This window comes from Acomys minous (genome assembly GCF_964271855.1).
Source record: "Acomys minous genome assembly, chromosome: 6".
NCBI lineage: Eukaryota > Metazoa > Chordata > Mammalia > Rodentia > Muridae > Acomys > Acomys minous.
In genome coordinates, this window is record NC_140487.1 from 95,939,467 (window position 1) to 95,963,486 (window position 24,020).

Below are 24,020 nucleotides of genomic sequence, written 5' to 3' on the forward strand. Positions count from 1 at the left end.
ACACGAAACAACTAGACAGATGTGGCATGGTGAGGATGATGAAGGAAAACAACTATGGCAGGTGTAACTTAAGACGGCAGCCCGGGAGGTCAAGGGCTGACTTTCTGAGGAAGTGACACTTAAGTTCAGATTTGAACCTGTTGGTGGCGGGCAACAGTATTTCAGGCAGAGGAGGTAGGTGGAGAGCCAGGGAGATGATGGCCTGATAGGGAAACTGGAAATAGGGCAGTGTGGAAAGGGCTCAAAAGGGCCTGGGAAGCCGAGGGCATTGAGTCCAGCAGCCTGGCATTGACCTCTGAACTCCGGTCAGCTTCTTTCACAGGTCCTCACAGTCAGGCAGGATAGGGCCCTGCTGACCTCTGTCCCTGCTCTAGCCCCTATCTCATTTTAAACTACTCTGTCCTGCAAAGGTGACAAGTCTAGAATGTTGAGACTTGATTTGTAGAGGATCCCAGCTACCTGGTGGGATCTTGCAGAAAGGCCATAACCTCCCAGTGGGCAACAGGATGGCTGTCACACTGGTGTGGAGGAAAGGAACTGGCTGTGTGATAGGGTGTAGGCTGGGTGAGGAGTGATCCGTAGAGCCCTATGGAGCACCTCATCCCCTATGGAGCACCCTGTCCCCCATGGAATACCCCATCCCCCATGGTGCACCCCATGACCCATGGAGCACCCCATCCCCATGGAGTACCCCACCCCCATGGGGTACCCCACCCCTACAGAGCACCCCATCCTCCATGGAGCACCCCATGCCCTATGGAGCACCCCATCCTCCATGGAGCACCCCATCCCCTATGGAGCACCTCATCCCCTATGGAGCACCCCATCCCCCATGGAATACCCCATCCCCCATGGTGCACCCCATGCCCCATGGAGCACCCCACCCCCATGGGGTACCCCACCCCTACAGAGCACCCATCATCCATGGAGCACCCCATCTCCCATGGAGCACCCCATCCCCTATGGAGCACCCCATCCCCCATGGAGCACCCCATCCTCCATGGAGCACCTCATTCCCCAGAGTCCTTTCCACCTTGGATATTGGACAGCAGAGTGTCTGGGCTGGCTCTGAAAATACCCAGGAGCAGTGCCTACTGTTGGCAAAGCAGCCTGGGAAAACTGAGGAGCCTGGGAGATGGCAGGCTTCATGTAGCCAGAGGGGACCGCTAGGGACCAGGAGGGGTGGTGGGCTTAAGTAACTATGTAATTATCTGGTCTCTGCAAGCAGAAACCAGCGGCATTTGAGTTACCCTCTTTTGCACGTTATTGCGTAAAGGATAACGGAGTCTCTCTCCTGATACCTTCGTGTGGCTAGCCTCCTGAGGTAGGCCCTGGACGCATTACTGGAGAGAAAAGTGTAAAGTGTCTCCAGAAATGGGAGAACCAGGCAAGGTCACACAAACACAGATGTGAAGGCAAGAAGAAGGACAGGACAGGAAGTGCCTCATCATGTTTCATAAAGAAGAAGAAACCGGAAGAGACCTGGTTTGGTCCTGACTTAAAGCCAGGAGGGAAGTGCTAGGTGAGCCACTCAAGATGTGAGAGGTGGCCCAGTCCTCATCCCAGGCCTGTGGCAGGAAGCTGGCCCCACGTCCTGCTCGTCTCTGCAGCGCATGCTGCCCAGTACCCACATGGGAATAAACAACAGCGACTTTGGGGAACCCACAGCCCCGATTTCTCAGGCTCCCCCGCCCCACCCGCCACTGTGTGCTTTCCTGCGTGCCCTGACCCTAAGCAGAGGTTGGACCAGGTTGTGAGCAAACACCTTTATTCTGGCCCTGCCCCCAGCTCTCCTGAATGAAGGAGGTTGATGGGATGCAGGCGGGAGTCTGGTTTGGTGCCAGACACACACTGCTTCCCCGTGCTTCTGGCTGAGACTGGAACCAGCTCACCAGAGGTCACTTGCTGTGCACTTCCAAGTCCACATCTGAGTCAATGAGGGAAGGAAGGCGAACTCCAGCGATGGTGTGGAAGCCCGGAACCTGCTCCTGCTCCTGGATCTGGTCTCTGAGGCGGCGGATTTCCAGCCTCTGCATCTCGATGATTCTCCCGGTTTCTTCCTGTTCATCCAGTCTCATTGTAGGAGTGGTGCTGGCCATTTCCTTGCTGAGGGCTGGAAGGGACAAAGCAGCATCACTGTGGCCTGTTTACTGAACTACTGAAGTCTCCGGCCCCTCCAAACAGCCACGGAGCATCCACAGCGGCAGAGATAAACAGGGGACACTCCAAGGGATAAGTAGAACCTGCCCACGCCACGTGTGACTCCCGTGGGGACGGTGGCTGGAATGCAAGCCACCGGTCCTCTGCTTCTGGATGCAGACTGCCCCCCTCTCCTTGGGAGGCACCGGCTAATGCTTCCTGTACCTCTGAACTTGCCATCTTCTTAATCCTGGGCATCCACAGAGCCTGTGGCTTATCTCAGGCCTGGGCCTTAAAAGGCTAGACTCCCAGCAGTAACATTGGCCTCGGTGCCCTGTCGCCTTCTCCTTTCTTCACCACCCAGGGGTCCCCTCTGCTGCCCACCTCCCATGCCAGGGCACCAGTCTCTGACCATGGACTCTTACCGTCTGCACTCAGGACTTCCATTCTAGACAAGACTGCTTCTTCCTGTAAGCCCGTTCTACCCGCAATGAGCTCCTAAATCCAGTTTCCTCCGGTCACCTAGATCTACCATGAGGTTCGCCCCCCTTCATTTCATGATCCCCAACCCCTTGGCTGTCCTGGAACAGGCTGGCCTCGAACTCACAGCTATCTGCCTGCCTCTGTCTCCCAAATGCTGGGATTAAAGGAGTGTCCATTCCTTCTCTTAACAAATGACACTGCCTGTCTCTCCTTCCTACAGGCAGCCCTTACTTGGAGCTCTAAAGGAAAAACTAGAAAAAGAAGAGATGTTGGAGGCAAAGGCAAGGACAGTTCCACAAGGAAGCAAGCAGTCAGCAGTAGCCAGTGGTCTGCCTTGTCTTGGCCTCTAACTGGTGCGATGGGGCCAGCATTTAAAGAGCAATTGATGGGCCGGGTGTGGTGGCACACACCTTTAATCCCAGCACTTGGGAGGCAGAGACAGGTGGATCTCTGTGAGTTCAAGGCCAGCCTGGTCTACAAAGGGAGTCCAGGACAGCCAGGGCTACACAGAGAAACCCTGTCTCAGAAAAAAAAAAACATAATAAAAAAAATAAAGAGCAATTGGTTATCTTGCCTAGGAGAGCCTGGTTCTGCCTCTTTCTGCCCTTACTTCTAGCTGTCCTTGTCTGCAGTGCCAAGGCTCCTGGTCTCTTAGTTTTTCTCCCCTAGGTATCAACCCTTCATCTTCCTGATACTGGTTGTTCCTGCTGACTACTGCCCTCAAGTGCATGGCCTCTGCATCAGCTCCTGTCTTCTGCTGGTTCCTCCACACACAGATATTTAACCAGTCACCACCTGACATCCCCGGGGATGAAGGTGCCTGTGAAACCACAGTCCTGGAGGGGCTTCGTGTCTGCCTGGGAGACTCAGCACTGAGATGCTCTTCCAGGCCACCCCAGCCTCTCCTTGTCACCCCAGCCTCTCCTTGTCACAGCACCTCTCTACATGTGCTGAGGATCTTGCTCTAAAACTAGGCCGTTTAGGCCTGTTGGATTTCCAATCACTGAGTGAGGTCGCTGGACCTCAGAGGTGGGCAGTGGCAGGCTCACCACCAAGGCGAGGAAGGGTCACCAGACCCACAGCTACAGGCTGGAGGCCTGAAACAAGTCTGGCTTGGATTATGTTGCCCCTTGAATGTTCCTAGGGGTAAAGCATGTGGAAGCTGGCCTGGTGGACTCCGTGTGGTGCTTTTGTCATGTCTCCTGCTCTGTCTCCCACTCTGGCTTGTGGCTGTGCTGTTCCTGTTTCTCCCATCACCCCCTCCCCCCCAGTCTCTTTCCATTCTTCTGACAGCAAATTGCCTGTTCATGCTACTGTGAGTGAGCCTTACAGTTGACTCTGGCCATGAAGCTCCGTCTACCCTTGCTCCTCTGCTTACACCCCAGGCCCCTCTTGTTTCTGTTCTGCTCAGAACCTGTCACCTTCCACACCTGGTCCGTGTCCCTCTCTGCACACTGCTCACAGGCTTCCTTCGATAGACACATAAAGACTGATATATCTTAAACAGCTTACTGTTGTTGCCACTATTGCTGTTGGCAGTGTTGGGGACTGAACCCAGCAGCTTCATACATATGGTGGGGATTCGCCAACGAGCTACATTCTCAGACCCAAATCTGACTTTAAATGATGGAAAATCATCAAGTGGTCAGGGACGCAGTTGGATTTACTCATTCCTCCTTTCTCTACTCTGTTATCATGGTTTTAAATCCCCCCCCCCCCACCACCAAATTTGATCTATTTTCCCTTTGTTGCTTTGGGAGGTTTTCTCTTTCTTTCTTGCCAGCCTTCCTTGCTTTCATCCTTCTGATTTCTAAAATGTTTAATGTGCTTATGTAATCTAAACAATGCAGAGCCTGGCTTGGAATCCCAGAACCCACATGAAACATTGTGTGTGTGTGTGTGTGTGTGTGTGTGTGTGTGTGTGTGTCTGTGTGTGATCTCAGAACTCCTCCCACAGGGAGATGGGATTTGAGACAGGAGAGTCCCTGAAAGCTTGTGGGTTAGCTAGCCTGGTACACACAGCGTGTGGGGGGGAAAACAAGTCACCCTGTCTCAAACAAGGAAGGTGAGACTAATAACTGAGATTGTCCTCTGACCCTTGCGTCTACACGCACTCTGTGGTGCACGTTCACCTGCATTTACACACACACACACACACACACACACACACACACACACACGTTCTCTGTTGTGAAATAAGCAGACACATAGGATGGTTTGGTTCCTCCGGCCTCGATGCTTCTGCACGGTGTTCCGGTTCTTCCCAATTGCCTATTTGGAGCCACGATCCAGCTACTGTCTTCCCTGTGGGAGTCATCACTGGCTCTCTAGCGCCGACGGTTTGCCTTCTTTATCTATTGTTGCTTCTTGCAGTCAGCCTCACCTCTGGGATAATTTTTCTTCCCTATGTACAGTCTTTAAAATTTATTTTTCAAGAAGGTTTTTTTTGGAGGGGAGCAGGGGGGACAAAGCTCAATTTTTGTCAGTTATGTTTTCTTTTAGTTTCATTTTAAGGAGATCATTTCCCTGGTGATATATATTTAGGGGCTGGCCACTGACCAAGCTGCACCGAGAAGTCACCCGGCTGAAGCCTGGCCGCGTCCTCCTGTGTCTGAGCCCTTGCTCTTCTCCCTGACTGCATGTAACTTCTTGACTTTGGTGCTCAGTGGCTTTGATGAAGGTTGGTTGTAAATTATCCTTTCCCGAACTGCTAGGATCCCTGGATCTGATGGTCACCAAAACTGCAGTTGCTCCCTGTGGTCACACCCTTCTTTGTCAGAGTCCACTTCGGTGGCTGCTGACTTACTCCATCCCGTCCTGGCTCGCAGTGTATCTTGTCCCTCTGGGCTGAAACATCCTCATTCCTTTCCTGCATAGATTCCCCTTTCAGATGATGTGTCTACCACATGGCTGGGTTTGTTCACTGAGCTTCTAATTATAATAATTACAGCTCTCATCTCTACTAGGTTTTTTTTTTTTTGTGGTTTTTAAGTATAATTGGTCTGTAAGATTTTAGAAGACTCTTCCTTTAAAAAAAAAAAACCCACAGGCCGGGTGCTGGTGATGCACACCTTAATCCCAGCACTCAGGAGGCAGAGGAAGATTTACCTCTGAGTTTGAGGCCAGCTTGGTCGGCAGAGTGAGTTCCAGGACAGCTACGGCTACACAAAGAGACCCTGACTCAAAATGGAAAAAAAAAAATCAAACTGGGAGGTGGTGGCCATGGTGGCCGTGGTGGTAATGGTAGCTAAGCCTTTAATTCCAGCAGAGGCAGGCGGACCTCTGAGTTCGAGGGCAGCCTGGTCTATAGAGTGAGTTCCAGGACAGCCAAGGCCACACAGAGAAACCCTGTCTCGAAATAATAATGATAGATAATGATAATAATAATGTAGTAATAAAATAAGACTAAAATTTTCTTTTTATTTCCTTAAACATATAAAGTATCAAATCTTTTTATTATATTTTACTATCTATTTCTTCGTGTGTGTCACCTGGGTGTAATGTTGAGTCCTTGCATAGCTCCAGTGACTTGATTTGGTTGGGGTGAAAAGGAATTGAAGAAAGGACAGACAGAGAAAGAAAAGCTAGGCCTGAGGGGCCTGGGCTCTCTGCCGGAGAAGCCGCAGCAGCCCCAGCAGCCCAGTGCGTTTATTATACAGTCTAAGGGAGGGGCCAGACGATCGCATACGGTTCAACTAGGAGGTTGTATCTGTAGGCCATAAATATTTTCGTGGGGATGGGGGAGAAGAAAACTACAGTGGACATTTTATTGAACACATTGCCAGCTTTTGCTCTTGGACCAGGAGAGAAGGTTTTTAGCATTTCTCACAGGGCCGAGGCTTTGGGGTGCTGTCGACAGACATGGCCCTTGCCTTATGTGTCAACAGCACAGGACTTCACTCAGGACTTCACTGACTCAGCACTCCCTTCACTGTGTGTGTGTGTGTGTGTGTGTGTGTGTGTGTGTGTGTTTCCATGAGTGCTGCCACACACATAGAGGTCAGAGGTTCTGATCTCTCTCCTTCTACCTTGTGGGTCCTGAAGATCTAACTCTGGACCAGTCTGTTTACCATCCTGTGGGTCCACCGTCTCATTTTAACAGCCTTTAATGGTCTCCGTTGGTTTTAGCCTATAGTTTGATGTCTCAAGGGTTTAGCATATGTTAGTGGTTTTTGTTTTTTGTTTTTTGCTTTCCTACACTCTTTATTTTCGGCTTAGGAGTTAGTTCCCTGGGCCTATGAAGTAGGGAGCATTCCCCCACCCATTTCCCAGCTTCCCAATTCTCTCTCTCTCTCTCTCTCTCTCTTTTTTAAAAGATTTATTTACTATGTATACAGTGCACATTAGATCACATTATAGATGGCTGTGAGCCGTGTGGTTGCTGGGAATTGAACTCAGGACCTCCGGAAGAGCAGTCAGTGCTCTTAACCACGGAGCCATCTCTCCAGCTCCCAGCCCCCAATAATCTCTTATTTCCCTTTGTGCTCTCTTTGTTCTCACAGCATATTTATGCCATGTTAGTTGGGTTTTAATAGCCAGCTTTGGTTGTAAATTCTAGTGATGTGGTTTTAGTAATTGAGAAACAAGCAGGCGGATCTGCTAGATCTGTTAGCTAATTGTCTTGCAAATTTGAAAACAATATAAATGTTGTTGAAGCTAAAATAGTGGTTAGGGAATGACACGCTCCCTGTTCAAAGGATTCTTAAACACCAGCGGAATGGGCCAGGTCCCTAAGCAACTTGAAGACTGTGTATTTTGCACCGACTTGTCTTGGGAAGGGGGCGGGCACCCATTTCGAAATCCAGTCAGACTTGGGTTTTGCACAAGGTTGGCAACTGGTATTTCTTGTTACCAGCTGTCATAGGCGAATGCTCCTTGAATAAAGGTGTAGTGGGTGGCATATATGACTGGTTTGCTCTCTTTTCTTTTCTGTTCTTTTTTTTTTTTTTTTTTTGGCTTTTTGAGACAGGGTTTCCCTGTGTATCAGCCCTGGTTGTCCTGGATTCCCTTTGTAGACCAGGCTGGCCTCGAACTCACAGAGATCCCCCTGCCTCTGCCTCCCAAGTGCTGGGATTAAAGGCGTGCACCACCACGCCCGGCTGACTGGTTTGCTTTCAAACTGTTCATGGTGTGAGTGTTAGGAATATTGGGAGGCGGGAGGAGGAGATAGATATTGAAGAGACAGAGTGCTGGGAACTGATGCTTCCTGAAGTTGAGAAACGGATTTGTGCAAATTCACCAGATTTTGTCTTGACCTTTTTTTTTTTTTTTTAAAAAGATTTATTTACTTATTATGTATAAAGTGTTTTGCCTGCATGTACTCCTACGTGCCAGAAGATCTCATTATAGGTGGTCATGAGCCACCATGTCGTTGCTGGGAATTGAACTCAGGACCTTTGGAAGAGCAGTGAGTGCTCTTAACCTCTGAGCCATCTCTCCAGCTCTGCTCTTGACCTTTTTATCTGGAAATTTCCATAGAATAATATAAAGGGCTTCTCTTTCTTCCCCCCTTCCCCGTGTGTGCGCATGTGCGTGTGCGTGTGCGTGTGCGTGTGCATGTGTGTGTGTATGTGTGTGTGTGTGTAGTCCCAACCAAAAAGTTTTCAGGATGCTTCAGTGAATTTGCAGTATTTTCTCCCTCCTCTCCTCTTTTATCCTTTCTTCCCCCACCTTTTCTTTCTGAGGTGTATGCACGGGTACAGAAGGAGCGGCCACAGGAGGACACCCCGTGTCTTCCCCTATCTTCTCCACCCCTTATTCCCCTGGGAAAGGTCTCTCACTGAACCTGAAGAGGCTTGTTCTTTAGTCGGGCTGGTAACAAGCAATCTCTAGGGATCTTCTTGTCCTTCTGTCCCCACTCATGCCTGCACTGGGGCTACACCTTCTGTTTCCAACCCGCCAAGTGCTGGGATTGCAGGTGTGTGCCTTTAGACGGTGATGTTTGTGGCTGGCTTTCTCTTCTCTTCTCTCTCTCCGCCCCCCACCCTGTTCCCACTTTCTTTCTCATGAAGCTGGGTCTTACTGTGTAGTTCTGACTGTCCTGGACTATATAGGCCAGGGTTGGCCTTGAACTCACAGAGACCCACCTGCCTCTGCCTTCTGAGTGCTGGGATTAAAGGTGTGCGGCAGCATGCCAGGGCAGCTTTGTAACATTTTAAGGAGAAGTTTTTGCAGTTGTTGACCCCCCCAAAAGAAGGTGGCCTCAGCTCTGAGAAATCTGTAGCTCATCCTTTAGAACAGACACTGTGTTCTCATGTCCATGCTGGGGACTGAAGATGCTGACTTTGGGTACCACTAAGAGGATTTACTCTGATCCCAACTGTTATACTAACCTAAAGGGACCATAATGCAACACAACTGTATACACACACGTATACATAGTGCTTACCAACAGCGATGCATGTGTTCCCGGAACTGCAAGTCACCAGGCGACCTCAGCATTATGCAAACATCAGACAGTACCCTTACACTAAAGGGGCCATGAGGACAAGGCACCAGAATCATTTGTGTAGCTCATCACAGACCTCGCATCGTCACCCTGCACAGGGCTGTACACAGGTGGCAAACATAATACCGAGAGTGCCGGTGGCATCTGGAATCCCAGGCCATTGCTCTGGGACCTTCCGCACACCTACTCTTTGTTCCTAAACAGCAACCACCAGAACACGGGGCATCAGCCTCACTGGCTTACTCTTCATTGAGATGCCTTATGTTCTTGGTGTGTGCTGATTGCCAGTGTGAACATGGCAGACAGCACTTCTTTATCTCCTGAAAGCCCGTGGAGCCTGGAGGCTGCCAGTGAACTTGCCTTTCTCTGAGAACCATGTGATATGTTTCTCAGGCAATCTGTGCCAGGAAAAAGTTTGTTTCTCTAGGAAAAAATGCAAACAAGCCAAGCCCCTTCTTTCTGCCATACAATGGGAATTATGTAAACTACCCCATTTTTGACACAGGGTTCCCACTGTAGCCCAGGCTGGACTTGTGCTTGCTCATGGCAATGCTCCTGCCTTAGTCTTCCAAGTGTGGGGATTCACTCTCATACTCTTCTCTATTTCCCTCTTTTGCCTTGACTACCAGATGTTGAGAGGCACTGAAATGTGTCGCTGCAGCCACGACTTTCTGAGCAATTCTTTTTTTTTTTTTTTTTTTTTTTTTAGTTTTTCAAGACAGGGTTTCTCTGTGTAGCCTTGGCTGTCCTGGACTCCCTTTGTAGACCAGGCTGGCCTCGAACTCACAGCGATCCGCCTGCTTCTGCCTCCCGAGTGCTGGGATTAAAGCTGTGCGCCACCACACCCAGCACTTACTGAACAATTCTTACATAATTTCTCTCTCCCTTTAGCTACTCATCTTTTTGTCTTTTTAAACATTATAAGTCCTTTATCCACGATTCTAAACTGTGTGTGTGTGTGAGAGAGAGAGAGAGAGAGAAAGAGAAACAGACAGACAGACAGACAGACACAGAGAGATAGAGAGAGGGTGGGGGGAGGGAGAGAGGGAGAGAAGGAGAGAGAGAGATGTAAAAATGGAATGCATTTTTAAATTCATGGAGCTTGGCTTGAATATTCACATGATACTGCAGAATACTAATGTGTTTGATTTCAGGGCACTGCCCCAGACCTTGCAGGGGTGTTATGTAACATCCAGCATGCTCTTTCTAAAACCTGCAAGATTCCGAGTTCCGAACGGTTGCTAACCCCGAGGCCCCATGAGTGAGAACATGGATGTGGGCAGGTCTCACAGTCCTCTGGAGACCCATGTGTGCCGCGGAGAGGCTCCACGGTGCGACCTGATGTTGAAAGAAGCCAAAGGGAGAGCTGCTCACGGCTGACACTGGGCCTTCGTCTCAGTGCCTGGCCCCCGGGGGAAATTACCTGTCTCTGATGCTTCCTGTGGTCTCATTTTCTTGGACAATTTCAGGGCTGATTCAAGGTCATAGATTTGGGAGCGGGTTATCTTCAGCTCCCTGCGGAGCTCGTTAATCTCCTTGATCAGAGAGACGTTTTCCTTTAGAAAAGAAGGGAAGGCAGTGAGTAGGCTGCACAGGTGCTCCGTGGGTTCAGGGTGAGCCCTCTTGGGCTTAAGAACCCAGGGGCCTGGACCAAGGCTAACCATCTGGATCTGGCATCTGGCAGTGAGCCTCTGTCCTGTTCAATGCCAAGCCTTTCAAGGTACCAGCTAACTTGACTGCAAGCGGACTTGGCACCTTTCCTGCCCATCTGTGCTCGTTCAAACATCCAGACAATGCTTTCCTAGGTACTGTGAAGACGCTTTAAGGTAGCTTGAGCATGGTGGCCCTGATAGAGTCTATCGCCATCCCGTGGCGATGGTTCTGGAGATTGAAGCCGGGGTCTTATGAGTGCTAAGCATTCCTCTACCACTGAATTACACCCCCAGATAATAATCATAGACTTACAGAAAAAGAAACTGAGGCACCAGAGAGGCTGTGCAAGTGGCCTGAACCACGTGGTTAGCAAGTAGCAGAGCCAGGGTGTTAACCTCAGCAGCATTCTCCAGGGCCATGCTAGCCTTTTCTAACGTCCCCATTCACTTGTTGAAACTAAAAGGACATCTATTAAGTCCTTATATGCAGCAAAAGACTCTTACCCTCAGCACCACAGTATGTAGTGAGCAACACAGACAAGCAAGCAGAATTACCATCTGCTATCTCCACTGATATCCGCTGGAGATTTGCTTGTTTGTGTTTGACCAATATCCATCTGCTTAATAAATCTTTACTGGATAACTGTGCTGGCTAGGTTTATGTCAACTTGACACAGGCTAGAGTCATCCAAAGGGACAGAACTTCAATTGAGAAGATGCCTCCATAAGATCTGGGTATAAGCCAGATGTGGTGGCGGTGCACGCCTGTAATCCCAGCACTCAGGGAGGCAGAGGCAGGTGGATCTCTGTGAGTTTGAGACCAGCTTGATCTACAAAGGGAGTCCAGGACAGCCAAGGCTACACAGAGAAACCCTGTCATTCCTGGATTGGTGGTCCTGGTTCTATAAGAAAGCAGGCTGAGTAAGTCACGAGGAACAAGCCAGTAAGCAGCTCCCCTCCATGGCCTCTGCATCGGCTCCTGCCTCCAGGTTCCTGCCCTGTTTAAATGTCTGTGCTTACTTCCTTTGATGATGAGCAGTGACACACGCCTGCAAATAAATCACCCCAGCATGGTAAAATGGAGCTGGTGGCTCAGCGGGTCTGCCGCAGGTTCCAAGGCTCTGTTACTATGTGTGTGTGTGTGTGTGTGTAGGTGCATGCCTGTGTGGGCACGGAGGCTGAGACAGTCTCTCACTGGGTCTGGAGCTAGGCTAGTGGGCTGCAAACCCCAGCTCTCTTCCTGCCTCTTCTCCCCACAGCACTGAGGTTACAGGCACACACAGTCACACCAGCTTTGTACATGGGTGCTGGGGGTTTGAACTGAGGTCTTCACACTTGTGCAGCAGGAGTTTCGCCTACTGAGCCATCTCCCCAGGCCGGGTCTCTGCTTTTCTAAGTGGTTGTGCCTGCCTCCAGGCTAAGTCTGTGGAGGATGGCACTGCTTAGAACTGCACTGAAGTACCTCTGCGTGAGGCTCGGCGGGTGCTGGGCCAGACCTCAGATGGTCTCAGATGCCTCCTGAGTTGTGACAAGCTCACCTCTGCTACGAGGAAGCAAGCACCTGAGGGGCCCTTGGGGGAGCAGGGGCTGCTAGAGATAACGCAGAGATCCCCCCTCCCTGGAGTCTAAGCAGAGATCTAGACCTTTAGACTTTCAGCATACCACTATATTTCAGCACTCCTCACTTAAAAAAAAATTCCCTCTTTGTTGGAAGCGTCGCCCAGTGCCTGCTGCCAGTTTGTTTTCCAGGCCAGGCTCTATGCCTGTTTTTCTGAGTTGGCGGCCTTTCTCCATCTAATGCTTTACTTTTTTTAAAAAATGAACTCTGGCCCTTGGCGATGGGTCACCCATAATTTCTTTCCAGATGCTGTCTAGTAAAATTTCCTGCCACTCCCCTGGATCTTTTCCATGCCAGCTTTATATCATCATGAGATTGTTTCAATACATTCTTAATTACTTATTATTATGTATACAGTGCTCTGCCCGCAGGCCAGAAGGAAGCACCAGATCACATTATAGATGGATAGATGGCTATGTGGTTGCTGGGAATTGAACTCAGGACTTCTGGACGAGCAGCCAGTGCTCTTAACCTCTGAGCCATCTCTCCATTGGACACTAAAACACTAGAACATCATTTTTGCATGTGAGATGTGCTCAATAAATATTGGTGGGCTGGGTAAGAAGTGAAGGATGTGGCCAGGTGAGGTGGCGCATCCCTTTAATCTCAGCACTTGGGAGGCAGAGGCAGGCGGATCCCTGTGAGTTCGAGGCCAGCCTGGTCTACAAATGGAGTCCAGGGCAGTCAAGGCTACACAGAGAGACCCTGTCTCGAAAAACAACAACAACAACAACAAAAAAAAAAAAGAAGAAGAAGAAGAAGGAGGAGGAGGAGGAGGAGGAGGAGGAGAAGTGGTGGACAGGGAAAGAGAGGAGAGGGTCTTTTGAGCGCCACAAAGAACTTCATAGGCCTGGGTGAGGGTGGGGTGGGGGCACATTCTCTACCCCTCTTAGCTGGCTTTGTTTAGTTTTACTTCTGCCTCGATCAGTAAAGGAGGAAACCTAGGACACGGACTAGAGACTGTAGGTGCCCCTTAAAAGTTCCTCTCCTTGGCTTCCAACCATTTCGTCACCGAGTCCCATCAGTATGTGTCTGATTGGGTCACTGTGGTGTCACTGTGATTTGTCCCAGCAGTCAGCAGCCTCCTTCTACTATTAGAATGACTCTAGGCAGAGCCCCAGGTTGTCCCCAGCCCCTGGCCAGCCACAGCCCTGTGACTGGCATCTCAGGCTCCTGCCACCCTTTGGTGTGAGTGACTGTGTCTGGCCCCAGTGCCAGTTTCCAGCACCTCCGCGATGGGCTCCCAGAGTATGAATCCATCTTTTTTACCCTTTATTTTTATCTTATTTTATGCATATGGGTGTTTTGCATCTGTGCACCAGGTCCATGCGTGGTGCCTGAGGAAGACGGAAGAGGGCCCGGGGTCCTCTGGAGCTGGAGACACAGATAGCGGTGAGCTGTCCTGTGAGTGCTGGGAATCGAACCCGAGACCTTTGGAAAAGAAGCAAATGCTCCTAACCGCTTGAGCCATCTCTCCAGCCCTGTGCATGCTGTCTTTACTGGAGTGTGACTGAGGCCAGAAATCAAAGCCTGCAACTGCTGGTTCATTCCTTCATTCACCTCTCACCCCCAACCTGAGATGGAAGGTCTCTCTTGGCTGTTACAGCTGATGTCGCATGAACTGTGAGAGGCAGGGGTGAGGGAGGCGGAGAAAAGTATCTCAGCCAGGAGCCTGGAGGGAGGAAGCAGAACAAAAGGCACTAAAACTTTGATGATAAAAATAGTGCTAAGAATCCAGGACAGTCAGGACTACACAGAGAAACCTCATCTTGAAAAGCCAAAAAACAAAACAAAACAAAACAAAACACCCCAAAAAGCAAAAAACAAACAAACGAAAAAACCCAACAACAACAACAAAACAAAAAACAAACCAAAAAACAAAAAAAACCCCAAAACCAACAACAACAAAACAAAAAAACAAAAAACAAAAACAAAACAGCACCACCACCAAAAAACAAAAAATAGTGCTAAGAGGCCAGGTGTGGCGCACGCCTTTAATCCCAGCCCTAGGGAGGCAGAGGCAGGTGGATCTCTGTGAGTTGGAGGCCAGCCAGGTCTACAAAGCAAGTCCAGGACAGCCAGGGCTTGTTACACAGAGAAACCCTGTGTAGGTTCAAGAAACCTTGAAAAATGAAATAAAAAACCAACTAACCAACCAACCAAACAAAAAAACCCTGCTAAGAATAATAGTGCCTGTGAGGCTGGGCTGCATCCCTGCCCACAGTCTGCGTTCACCACCTCATCTTGTCCTTCTGCAGTCTCACGGGGAAGGTACTCTCAGGTTCCTGTGGTCAGGGGGACACTGGGGAAGTGGAGAATGGGGGTTTGAGTGTGGCTGTGTCCGCCTCCAGAGTGCGCTGTTCCTATTCCTACCACGCTCACCTTCTCACTTCCTCTTTCGGCCACTCAGACAGAATGATGGTTGAAGACACTCCTACAAGCTGAGCTCCCTAAACACTGTTTTCTAGGTGGCCAAAGGTCATAGTGAAGTCAACTGCTTGTGACTTTGTAAACTGAAAAAAAAAAAAGTGAACTTAACAACCTTGCTAAGCTTTCTCTTCCTGATGGCATCTTGGCCAAGATGGTCTGTAAACCCTTCCAGTCTTCCAGATCTTTCCTACCCAGCTATGGGGTCATAGGAAAGATCTGACCGATTCTAAGCTTGGTGAATCTGAGAGCAGCCTGCAGACATTGAGAGCTTTATATAGAGACTTTGAAGCAAGGACACCTGGGCCGCCTTAGTTGGAACAGACTGATGGAAGTCCTGGCTGAACTTTCTCATTTTGATGTGAAGCAGAGAAGGGAAGGGAAGGCCCATAGCTCCCCCTACTGGCTGCTCTGAGTCAGAGCCTTTAAGCGTCAGCTGCTCCTCAGTGGGAGAGAATTTGGCCACAGGTGACGGCTGTGATCTTGGGAGCCTCTCCCATCTGTTAGTAGGACCATTTACCTGCACAGACAGGGCAACCTCTTATCCTCCCTGCTCTGTGCCTGACCTGGCCTTTCAGTTTGCCGCTTCTTCTCTGCAGTGCCTTTGACATCACCACACTCCCCTCTCCAAGCTCTTCGTTGTCCCTGACCTGACAGCCCTCTAACAGGGTTTCCATGCCGCCCACTTCCTGCCTCACCAGACTGAGTCCATCTTTATGAGACAAAGGCGACTGACTGTATCCGGGGAGCGCTCGGATCAGAGTCCAGGATGAACCTCACGGTTCCTGGCTCTGCAGTAAACTGAGGTCTGTGGGCTCATGAGTCCCCACTCGCAGCCCCCATCCCTTTCTCTGCCTTTTTCTCAAGCTCTTGCCTCTGCCTGGCAGGAAGGCTCTTCTCCCAGCTGGTCCTCGGTCACCCTCTACCCGTCCTGTGGCCATACTCCAATGGCTCTCACTCCTCCCAGGAGCACGCTTCCCCCATGGGCCCAGGCCACTGGAGGAACAAAATGGCCCCCGTCCCTCAGGAGCTCTCTGAGGGTGGGGATACTTTATTTAGATCTGTCTTGGGATCCTCTGTGGCTGACACACAGCGTGTTGTTTAAGAAGACCTTGAAAAAAATGTGAAGGGAATGAATAAAATGCGTTTGTATTGTACAGCGATTCTGATTTTCGTATTTGTATAAGCATGCCAGGGAACGGATGTCCGGAGGCCCTGAGCGCCTATCTGGATATGCTAAGGAGATGGCGACCCAGTCCTCCGCCTCTCCCTCGGTTATTTTCCAGTCAGTTGCTCAGCCACTATGCCTGCCCTGGCTTTCCTTAGCCATTTTGGAATAAAGTGCTGAGGCCCTGCTAGCCACACAGGCAGCTCCAGGCAGCCCCTCAGCACCATATACCGAGGCAGCCTGGGCTCCTAGCCACCGTGTGTGTGTGTGTGTGTGTGTGTGTGTGTGTGTAATCAGCAATGTTCTTTTTTCCCACCTGAGGCCACAGGCCTCCCTGGCCCATGTGTGATGGACTTTTAGACTCATTTTATTTCCATTGTGGCTCTTGACTAATTTCTTTGTTGGGATAAAAGGAAAGGAATGGAATTTTCTGGAGCCCTAATTCTGTAGCAGGCCAGTGGCTGCTGTTTGTCTTGGCAAAGTATCACAGTAGCCACTGGGGTTGGTGTCTTTTGCCCCATGTTACAGATAAACAGAGTGGTTTGTGGAGGCCCACACAGTCTCATGGCCAAAGGGTAGTGGAGCACTACTGTCCTGGTCTACACAGATCCCGTGTCCATCCACTTCCCGTATCCTGGGCTAGAATACAGTTCCTAGCTAGGCCTTGCCCGAAGAGGCCCTGCAACCTCCTGTGGCTTGGGCCTAGCCCGCTTGTTCAACATCAAGATCAAAGAAGAAAAGAGTTTTTTAGCATCAAGAGCAGTAAGTCATTAAAAGGAACATTCTTTTTAAAATGTCTTCAGGGCTGGGCATGTGGCTCAGCGACAGAAATGCTTACTTGGCATACACAGAGCCTGGGTGTAATCCCTAGCCCTTGGGAAAAGAAGTCCTTCCTAACTTTTTGCAAGCCAGGTCTTACCCAGGGCCCTGATATAATCAACAAGAAGTCTCCGTGTGTGTGTGTGTGTGTGTGTGTGTGTGTGTGTGTGTGTGTGTGTGTGTGTTTGGTGTCCCAAAGCCCCATTTCCAGACCCCATTCTTGTCTCCTGGAGTTGTCTGAGCCACCTTTCTACAAAAGTCACAAAATCCCCAGCACACACATTTCTTTTTTTGTTTCCTTTCTTTCTTTCTTTCTTTCTTTTTCTCCCCAAGACAGAGTTTCCCTGTGTAGCCCTGGCTGTCCTGCCATTAGCTCTGTAGACCATGATAGTCTCATATTTAGAGAGCCACCTGCCTGCCTCTGCCTCCAGAGTGCTGGGATTAAAGGTATGCGCCACTACGGCCTGCTAACGACACAAAGGTTTCAATGCTGTGCAAGACAGAAGACTTTCCAGGACCCACCTCACACAATCTCTTCTGCTGCCCACTCCTTCCCTGGCCCAGCTTCTCCAGGGAATAGGAGAAGGAAAAAAACACGACTTCTGCATGCAGACATCTGTATCCTGCAGCAAGCCTATGCACCTTCCCCCTCCCCCGCACACACACTTTGCTTTCCTGGGATGGACTTTTGTTTTGGGTTACTGCTTGGTATGGAGAGAGGGACCAGACCTATTGCTGGTGGCAGGGCTCAGGTGACAAACACTGCTGTCATCCTGGTCTTACTGCCTAGTTTCCTGTGCTCAAAGCCCAGGCTTTCAGTAGCCTGGTCTCTTAGCATGGCTGTGTGTGGTTGTTGGTACCGAGGAGCCTCCCAGTCCCATCCAGTCCTATTTTCAGGTCTCTGAAAGCCTTCATGGTCCAGAAGAGAGACAGTTTGAATGGTAGTGGGAGGGGAGGTGCTGGTTTTAAGATGGCAGGAGACCAGCTGTGCCTCGGCTGGTCTGGGTTGCTGTGTGCTCTACTCGTCTGTGTGTAACTTTCCAACCCAGTATCTGGTTTCAATCCAAACTGCACCCTGTTCCCATTCCAGTATTTCAATGAAGGCATTACAGAAGTGTAACCATAAAAGTATGCACCCTACGCGAGTCCGATGGTCTCTTTGATAGAAATTCATATTAACTGCCTTAGATGATACTGACACCCAAACGAGAATCTGGCAGAAGCATCTTGATGGGCAGCCCCAGTAAGGTGCTTGGGTGGGGGTGGCAGGAATGGGGCCGGCCTCCTCGAACTGTCTGCTGAGGGATCCTGGGAGCTGGGTGTCGGGTGTGGGAAGCTCATTAACTGTGATCATCGCCAACCCTGTGGGTGTGGTTCAATATGGACCAGGAGATAAGGGTAAGGACCTGAGGCACCAGAAAGGGAGCCGAGGCAGGTGGAGACTGGCCAGACGCAGCCAGGTAGGCGGGAAGGACAGGATAAAAGGCAGCAGAGTCGGGTGGTGAAACGGGAGCTGGAAACAGAAGCAGAGAAAGGAGCAAAGGAGTCAGGAGAACCGGGGCCTGGATGGATCATGGGTAACTGCGAAGAGCAAGGCAGGATGCTAGCTCCTTAGCGATAGGGACCGGATGGCAAAAGAAACAGGGGCTACTAGTGGGCGTGATGATCCCTGGGTGGGCTCTTTGGTGGACCCTGGGCCGTGATGACAGCCAGGATGAGCTCTGGGAGATTAGGGAAGAGGAGCTGTGAGGAAGCTGTGGGTCCCTGGATGTTTGGATGAAGGGTGGTCTCAGGCATCAAAGGGCTGCAGCCATTACCTGCATGATGCGGACGTAGTCGGTGCGATGCAGTTCGCCTTCCTTGATCACTTTCTTCTTGAGCGTGGCCAGGTTCCTCTCCAGGTGTTCCCGCTGGCGGGCATACTCCTGCTGCAGGTCTGAGTTCAACCCGGCAATCTCCACCTGGTGTGTTTGGGGGAGCCGCTCAGCAAAGGAGGGGAGATGTGGCAGTGTGGTGGGGGGAAGGGCAGGGGTGGGGCACTCAGAGCTCACCATGTCAGCCCGCTGCACGTACTTCTCAAAGATACCTCGGATCTTCTCCTTCAGCTGCCGGGGCTCCTGGATGTACGCCACACAGTTGTGAAGGTCTGTTTTAAACCGTCGGACCAGTGCTTCCAGGTCTCTTTCCTGTAATCAGACATTTACTCCTGGGGCTGCCGCTGCTTTCAGGCAGAGGCTGACGTCACAGAAAGGGCCCAGAGTGTCCTCGTTTGGGATTGACACCTGACTGCTGCGGGCCACCATGGGCACAGAAACCTAGCTGGGCAGCCAGCCCAAAAGTAGCAGTTCTGAGAGCCGGCCGTGGTGGCACACGCCTTTAATCCCAGCACTCAGGAGGCAGAGGCAGGTGGATCGCTGTGAGTTCGAGGCCAGACTGGTCTACAAAGAGACTCCAGGACAGCCAGGGCTACACAGAGAAACCCTGTCTCAGAAAAACAAAAACAAAACAAACCAACCAACCAACCAACCAAACAAACAAAAAAAAGGAGCAGTTCTGAAATGCTTGTGCACCTGCCTGGGCTGAGTACCCTGCCTCACACACACACACACACACACACACACACACACACACACACACACGGCAACCCTATTGCTCTGGATTCCTTCAATGGCCTCAGGCTTATGAGATGAAAGGAAGCCCATGCAGCCACAGTTTGCTTTGGCGCCAAGAAAGATGTATCATTTTCTCCCGCAGATCCGCACCCTGGGCTGCCCCATGCCCCTTAGGACATCTCCCGCCATTTGTTCTCCTGGCAGTCAGGAGCACGGCCGTGAATGGCTGAGAAACCCCTACAGCTCTCTGTACACTGGACTTAGCTCTCAATCCTCAGCCACGCTTTCCTTGACGGCCACCTTCCCTACCCTCATCCAAGGGTGTCTCATTATTTCTCTTCACCCCCTTAGCCCTTTAGCCACTTTCCATTATATATGCATGTGTGTGTGTGTGTGTGTGTATTCACATATATATATATATATATATATACTGATATATACATTTTCTCTTTGTATATAATTTTCCATTTCTACATAGTTTATGCACAGGCTACAAACCATTCATCAGCCCTTTCGGCTTGGGAAGGGTGGGGCCACACCCTCTTCCCACGTGGAGCTCTGCAGCTTTGGCCTCGTACACTGCCAGTGTTTGATATGGAGGGTGGGAAAGCTCAGTCTGGTTTGAGAATCACTTCAGTGGCCCGTGGGAAGGGTTTGCCACTGCATCCTAGTCCGGCGCCAGAGGACCAGGGTTTTCCCAGGCTGGCTCAGAGTGAGAACTAGCTAGCTATGAGTACTGGGTGAGGTTTCTTTTCCTCCTCACTTCTCTGCCCCTACTGTCCCTATTTACAACACAAAGTGACTGAAACAGGCCAGATGGGGCAGCTCACGTGTCGTCATAGCACTTGGGAGGCAGAGACAGCATTGAGAATTCCAAGGCAAGCTTGGGTTACACTGTCAGTTTCAGACCAGCCCGGGCTACAGAATAAGATAGTGTCTCAGAATATGCAGAGGGCTGGAGAGATGGCTCAGTTGGTAAGAGTGCTTAACTGTGCAAGCATCAGGACCTGAGGTTAGATCCCAGATCCAGATAAAGGCCAGGCATGGCTGCTCATACCTAAAGCCCCAGCACCCGGAAGTGGAGATGGGAGGATCTCTGGGGTCCCTGGTCAGCCAGTGTAGCTGAAGAAAATGACAAATTCTGGGGTGAGCGACAGACTGTCTCAAGGGATGAGGCAGAGAGTGATGGAGCAGATACCGACTTCCTCTTCTGACCTTGTGGGCATCGGTGTACATACACACACACACACACACACACACACACACACACACACACACACACACACACACACACCAAGTAAACAAGACAGAGCTGGACAGTCTTCTCAGGCTCTCTCGACATCAGTAAGTCTGGGGTGGTCAAAGCTTTTAACCACTTCATTAAGTACAAATGACCCTTTTAACTACCTTCTTCCCCAGGTCAAACAAACCCAAGGCTAAGGCGTTCCTTCCTATAAAACCAACACTCTCACCCTCCCATCCTGACACCCAAGTTGTTTTATAGTCTTGGATGGATTTAGACGTGTAAATTTGTGCAGGCCTGGAACCAGACGGGCCTGTGGGCAAGAGAATGAGTTAAAATGGGAAGTGTTTCTTAGCAATGGCTGGCTCTGCCTGTAGGAGGCAGCTGCCCATCACGGGGCGGATGCCAGATTCCCAGTGCGCCGCGCCCGCACCGCCAGCCTCCCAAATCCTCGCACCTTCTGCTGTTCTTTGCGCATCTCCTGGTCCGTGGCTCTCAGTTTCTGCAACAGTTCAGCGATGTTCAGCTCCAGTTGCGTGTTCTGTTTATGGAAGCGCTCCAGCTCGGCTTCCATCTACAGAGAACCAGGGGACGGAGGCGTGAACGGCAAAGTCAGGGATGAAAACCGTGTTTGAGTGCAGACGTCTTTCACTGTGGGGTGTGGGGCATGTCCCCGACACCACAGTGTTTCTGTTCTAGTTCCCAGCTATGTCTCCTTGAATGAGATCTCTTTCCTGACTCCTTGCCATCCAATAAGCGCCCCTCTTGACTGATACCCTGTCCACCCCAGGTCCCGTACCTGTCTGTGGCCAGGCTGTGGCTTTTTCTTCTTAGATGTCTGCCCCTGCCTCAACTGTGCAGATTTCTCTCATGTTTCTTTCTAATTCAGTCACTCTGAATTCTTTTTTTCCCCCCAGACAGGGTGTCTCTGTGTTAGCTTTGGCTGTCCTGGACTCGCTTTGTAGACCTCACAGCGAGATCGAACTCACAGCGATCCACCTGCCTCTGCCCTCTGAGTGCTGGGATTAAAGTCATATGACACCATGCCTGGCTTTTCCTCTTTTTTTCCTTTTTTGTTTTTTGTTTTTAAAGATTTATTTATTTATTTATATGTATACAGTGCTGAAAAGGGCATCAGAGCACATTATAGATGGTTGTGAGCCACCATGTGGTTGCTGGGAATTGAACTCAATACCTCTGGAAGAGCAGTTAGTGCTCTTAACCGCTGAGCCGTCTCTCCAGCCCCACTCTGAATTCTTTACTGCAGCCCAGGGCAGGTCTCTCCAGGGAAATACTTCCTTCACCTGATTTGGGAGGTGGTACGGCTGGAGCTGGACCCTTGGGGCCACGGTCGTTCTCAATGGAACGCTGAGGCTTGTTTCTAAGGTAAGAGTTCTGAGGGACCAGAGGAACACGTGGGTATCTTTCAATCTGGGGCCAAAGAGCAGGGAAAAGCTGAGAAGGATTAGCCAGTCTGATCATCAAAGGGTCAAAGAAGTACAACCAAGGGCAAGGCCCTCTTCAAAAGGATGGCAGGAGACAAGCGGCTGAAAGGCTTTCCTCCCCTGGTTGAATCTGTCTTGCCCAAGGTATATCTGATTCAGGTGAGACTAGGCGTGGGGAACCCCAGGTCCCGCTCAAAGCACAGGTGAGGTGTGATGTATGCCGCAACTCTGGTGTGCACGAGTACTCCTGGTACTAGTGTGGCACTCCTTGCACGAGTTCTCCTGCTACTATGGAGGCTCACTGGCTGTTTGTAGGGGATGGGGCAGTTCGTTGTTTGCTGTGTAGGGTGGAGGTAGGTGGAATGGCCCCTCCCCAGGTTCTATCGTCTCATTTTTAAGGTTCCTGTCCACCTTCAGAAGGGCCAGAGAAGGTTCAAAGAAGCTTCTCCCGTGTTCTGGACACAGAGGAATGCCTCTTTATTATAGGGGGCGTTTTACTAGATAGGACATCTGAGGAAGGAAGGAAGGAAGGAAGGAAGGAAGGAAGGAAGGGAGGGCAAAGAGAAGGAGAGTGAGGGGTGGGGGGAGAAGGAGGCGCTGCCCGGCTCTGGAAGAGGTGATAACAGCGCTGGCAGAGCTGCGGAGAGCCTCCTCACAGAGGACACACAGTGGGCTCTGCAGCAGCGAAAGCAGAATTGAGCACCTTCAGGGCTGGGGAGACGGCTCAGTGGTTCAGAGGACTTGCTGGTCTGCACAGGAGGACCCGGGTTCTGTTCCCAACACCCACATGAAGGCTCAAAACTGTAACTCCAGTTCTAGGCGATCTAATGATCCTTTCTGGCCTCTGTGGGGGCCTGGCACACATGTGGTGTGCACGTATGCAGGCAAGCAAAACACTTCCAAAAAACATATACAACTAAATAAATCTTTTTGTTGTTGTTGTTTTGTTCTTTTGTTTTTTGTTTTTCGAGACAGGGTTTCTCTGTGTAGCCTTGGCTGTCCTGGACTTGCCTTGCATACCAGGCTGGCTTCGAACTCATAGCCTCTGCCTCCCAAGTGTTGGGATTAAAGGAGTGCGACACCACTCCTTAGTTAGTTTATTTAACTAAATAAATCTTAAAATAACAACAACAACAACAACAACAACAACAACAACAACCCAATGAGTGCTGCGAGACGCTTTGAAATACAGAATTGATGTGGAGGTGCTTTCTGTGTCCCAGAAGCCTCCAGTTTAACGGGGAGAGAGAACTGAGTCAGAATGTCCTCTGTGGTTGAGACAGAAGACGCCCTGCATACACAAGCGACTTGAGCAGGCACCTTCCCCTGGGAAGGGGCACTTTGCCTGAATGATTTAGGGAAAGTACTGGAGGACAAAGTAGGAAAGAGAAGAGCAGGCAGCGAGCAGCCTGCCTGCAGTAGGCCTGTGGGTGGGTAGCCCAGTGCGTTTCTGCGGGCTGGCTGCAAGGTGGCACCTCACTGGAGCCAGGCTGAGGGGTTTACCACACTGGGTGTCACCGTAGAACATCACCAGGTGTAGTGACAGCGAGACTACTGGCATCTGGTGTGTGTGTGTGTGTGTGTGTGTGTGTGTGTGTGTGTGTGTGTGTCTAACATAGAGGTTCTATCAGAAGAAAGAGAACTAGAGCCCAGGAGACCAGCTAGGTGGCTGGGCTGGTCTCAGAGAAGAAAGACAGTGCCTTAAGACAGGGAAACGGCAGCTGGGAGAGAGAAAGGGTGCCCCTAATACTCAGGGCCCTGAGGTCATGTCTGAGTGGCACAGCCGACCTCTTATCAGTCCTGAGCCAGCGGGGACAGACTGGGTCAGGATGGAAGGGGGCCCAGGTCTGTATTCTTTGCCCTTGCTCCTTCCTCCACAGGCTGAGCCTCACATTACATCAAGGATAGAAATACAAACTGTAAAATATGTAAAGTGCAAGTGTTTGGCTGGGAAACCAGAAGACGA

The 24,020-nt window shown here is 50.6% G+C and overlaps 1 protein-coding gene across 5 annotated transcripts in view; it reads right to left on the minus strand.

The window, feature by feature from the left end:
• Window positions 1-1,751: 1,751 nt before the first annotated feature.
• CFAP57 (cilia and flagella associated protein 57) overlaps window positions 1,752-24,020 on the minus strand; it is a 76,034-nt gene continuing 53,765 nt past the window's right edge. For 4 of the 5 annotated variants that reach the window (XM_084787401.1, XM_084787397.1, XM_084787398.1 and 1 more), the window contains 5 exons: window positions 21,067-21,183; window positions 18,806-18,940; window positions 18,572-18,715; window positions 10,494-10,626; window positions 1,752-2,113 (listed from right to left, as the gene is read on the minus strand). In XM_084787401.1, the coding sequence (XP_084643527.1) occupies window positions 1,899-2,113; window positions 10,494-10,626; window positions 18,572-18,715; window positions 18,806-18,940; window positions 21,067-21,183 (744 nt within the window). In that variant the 3' untranslated portion in view covers window positions 1,752-1,898. Of the gene's footprint in view, window positions 2,114-10,493; window positions 10,627-17,967; window positions 18,268-18,571; window positions 18,716-18,805; window positions 18,941-21,066; window positions 21,184-24,020 lie in introns of those variants that run through there. The other variant, XM_084787400.1, reaches the window with a different exon arrangement.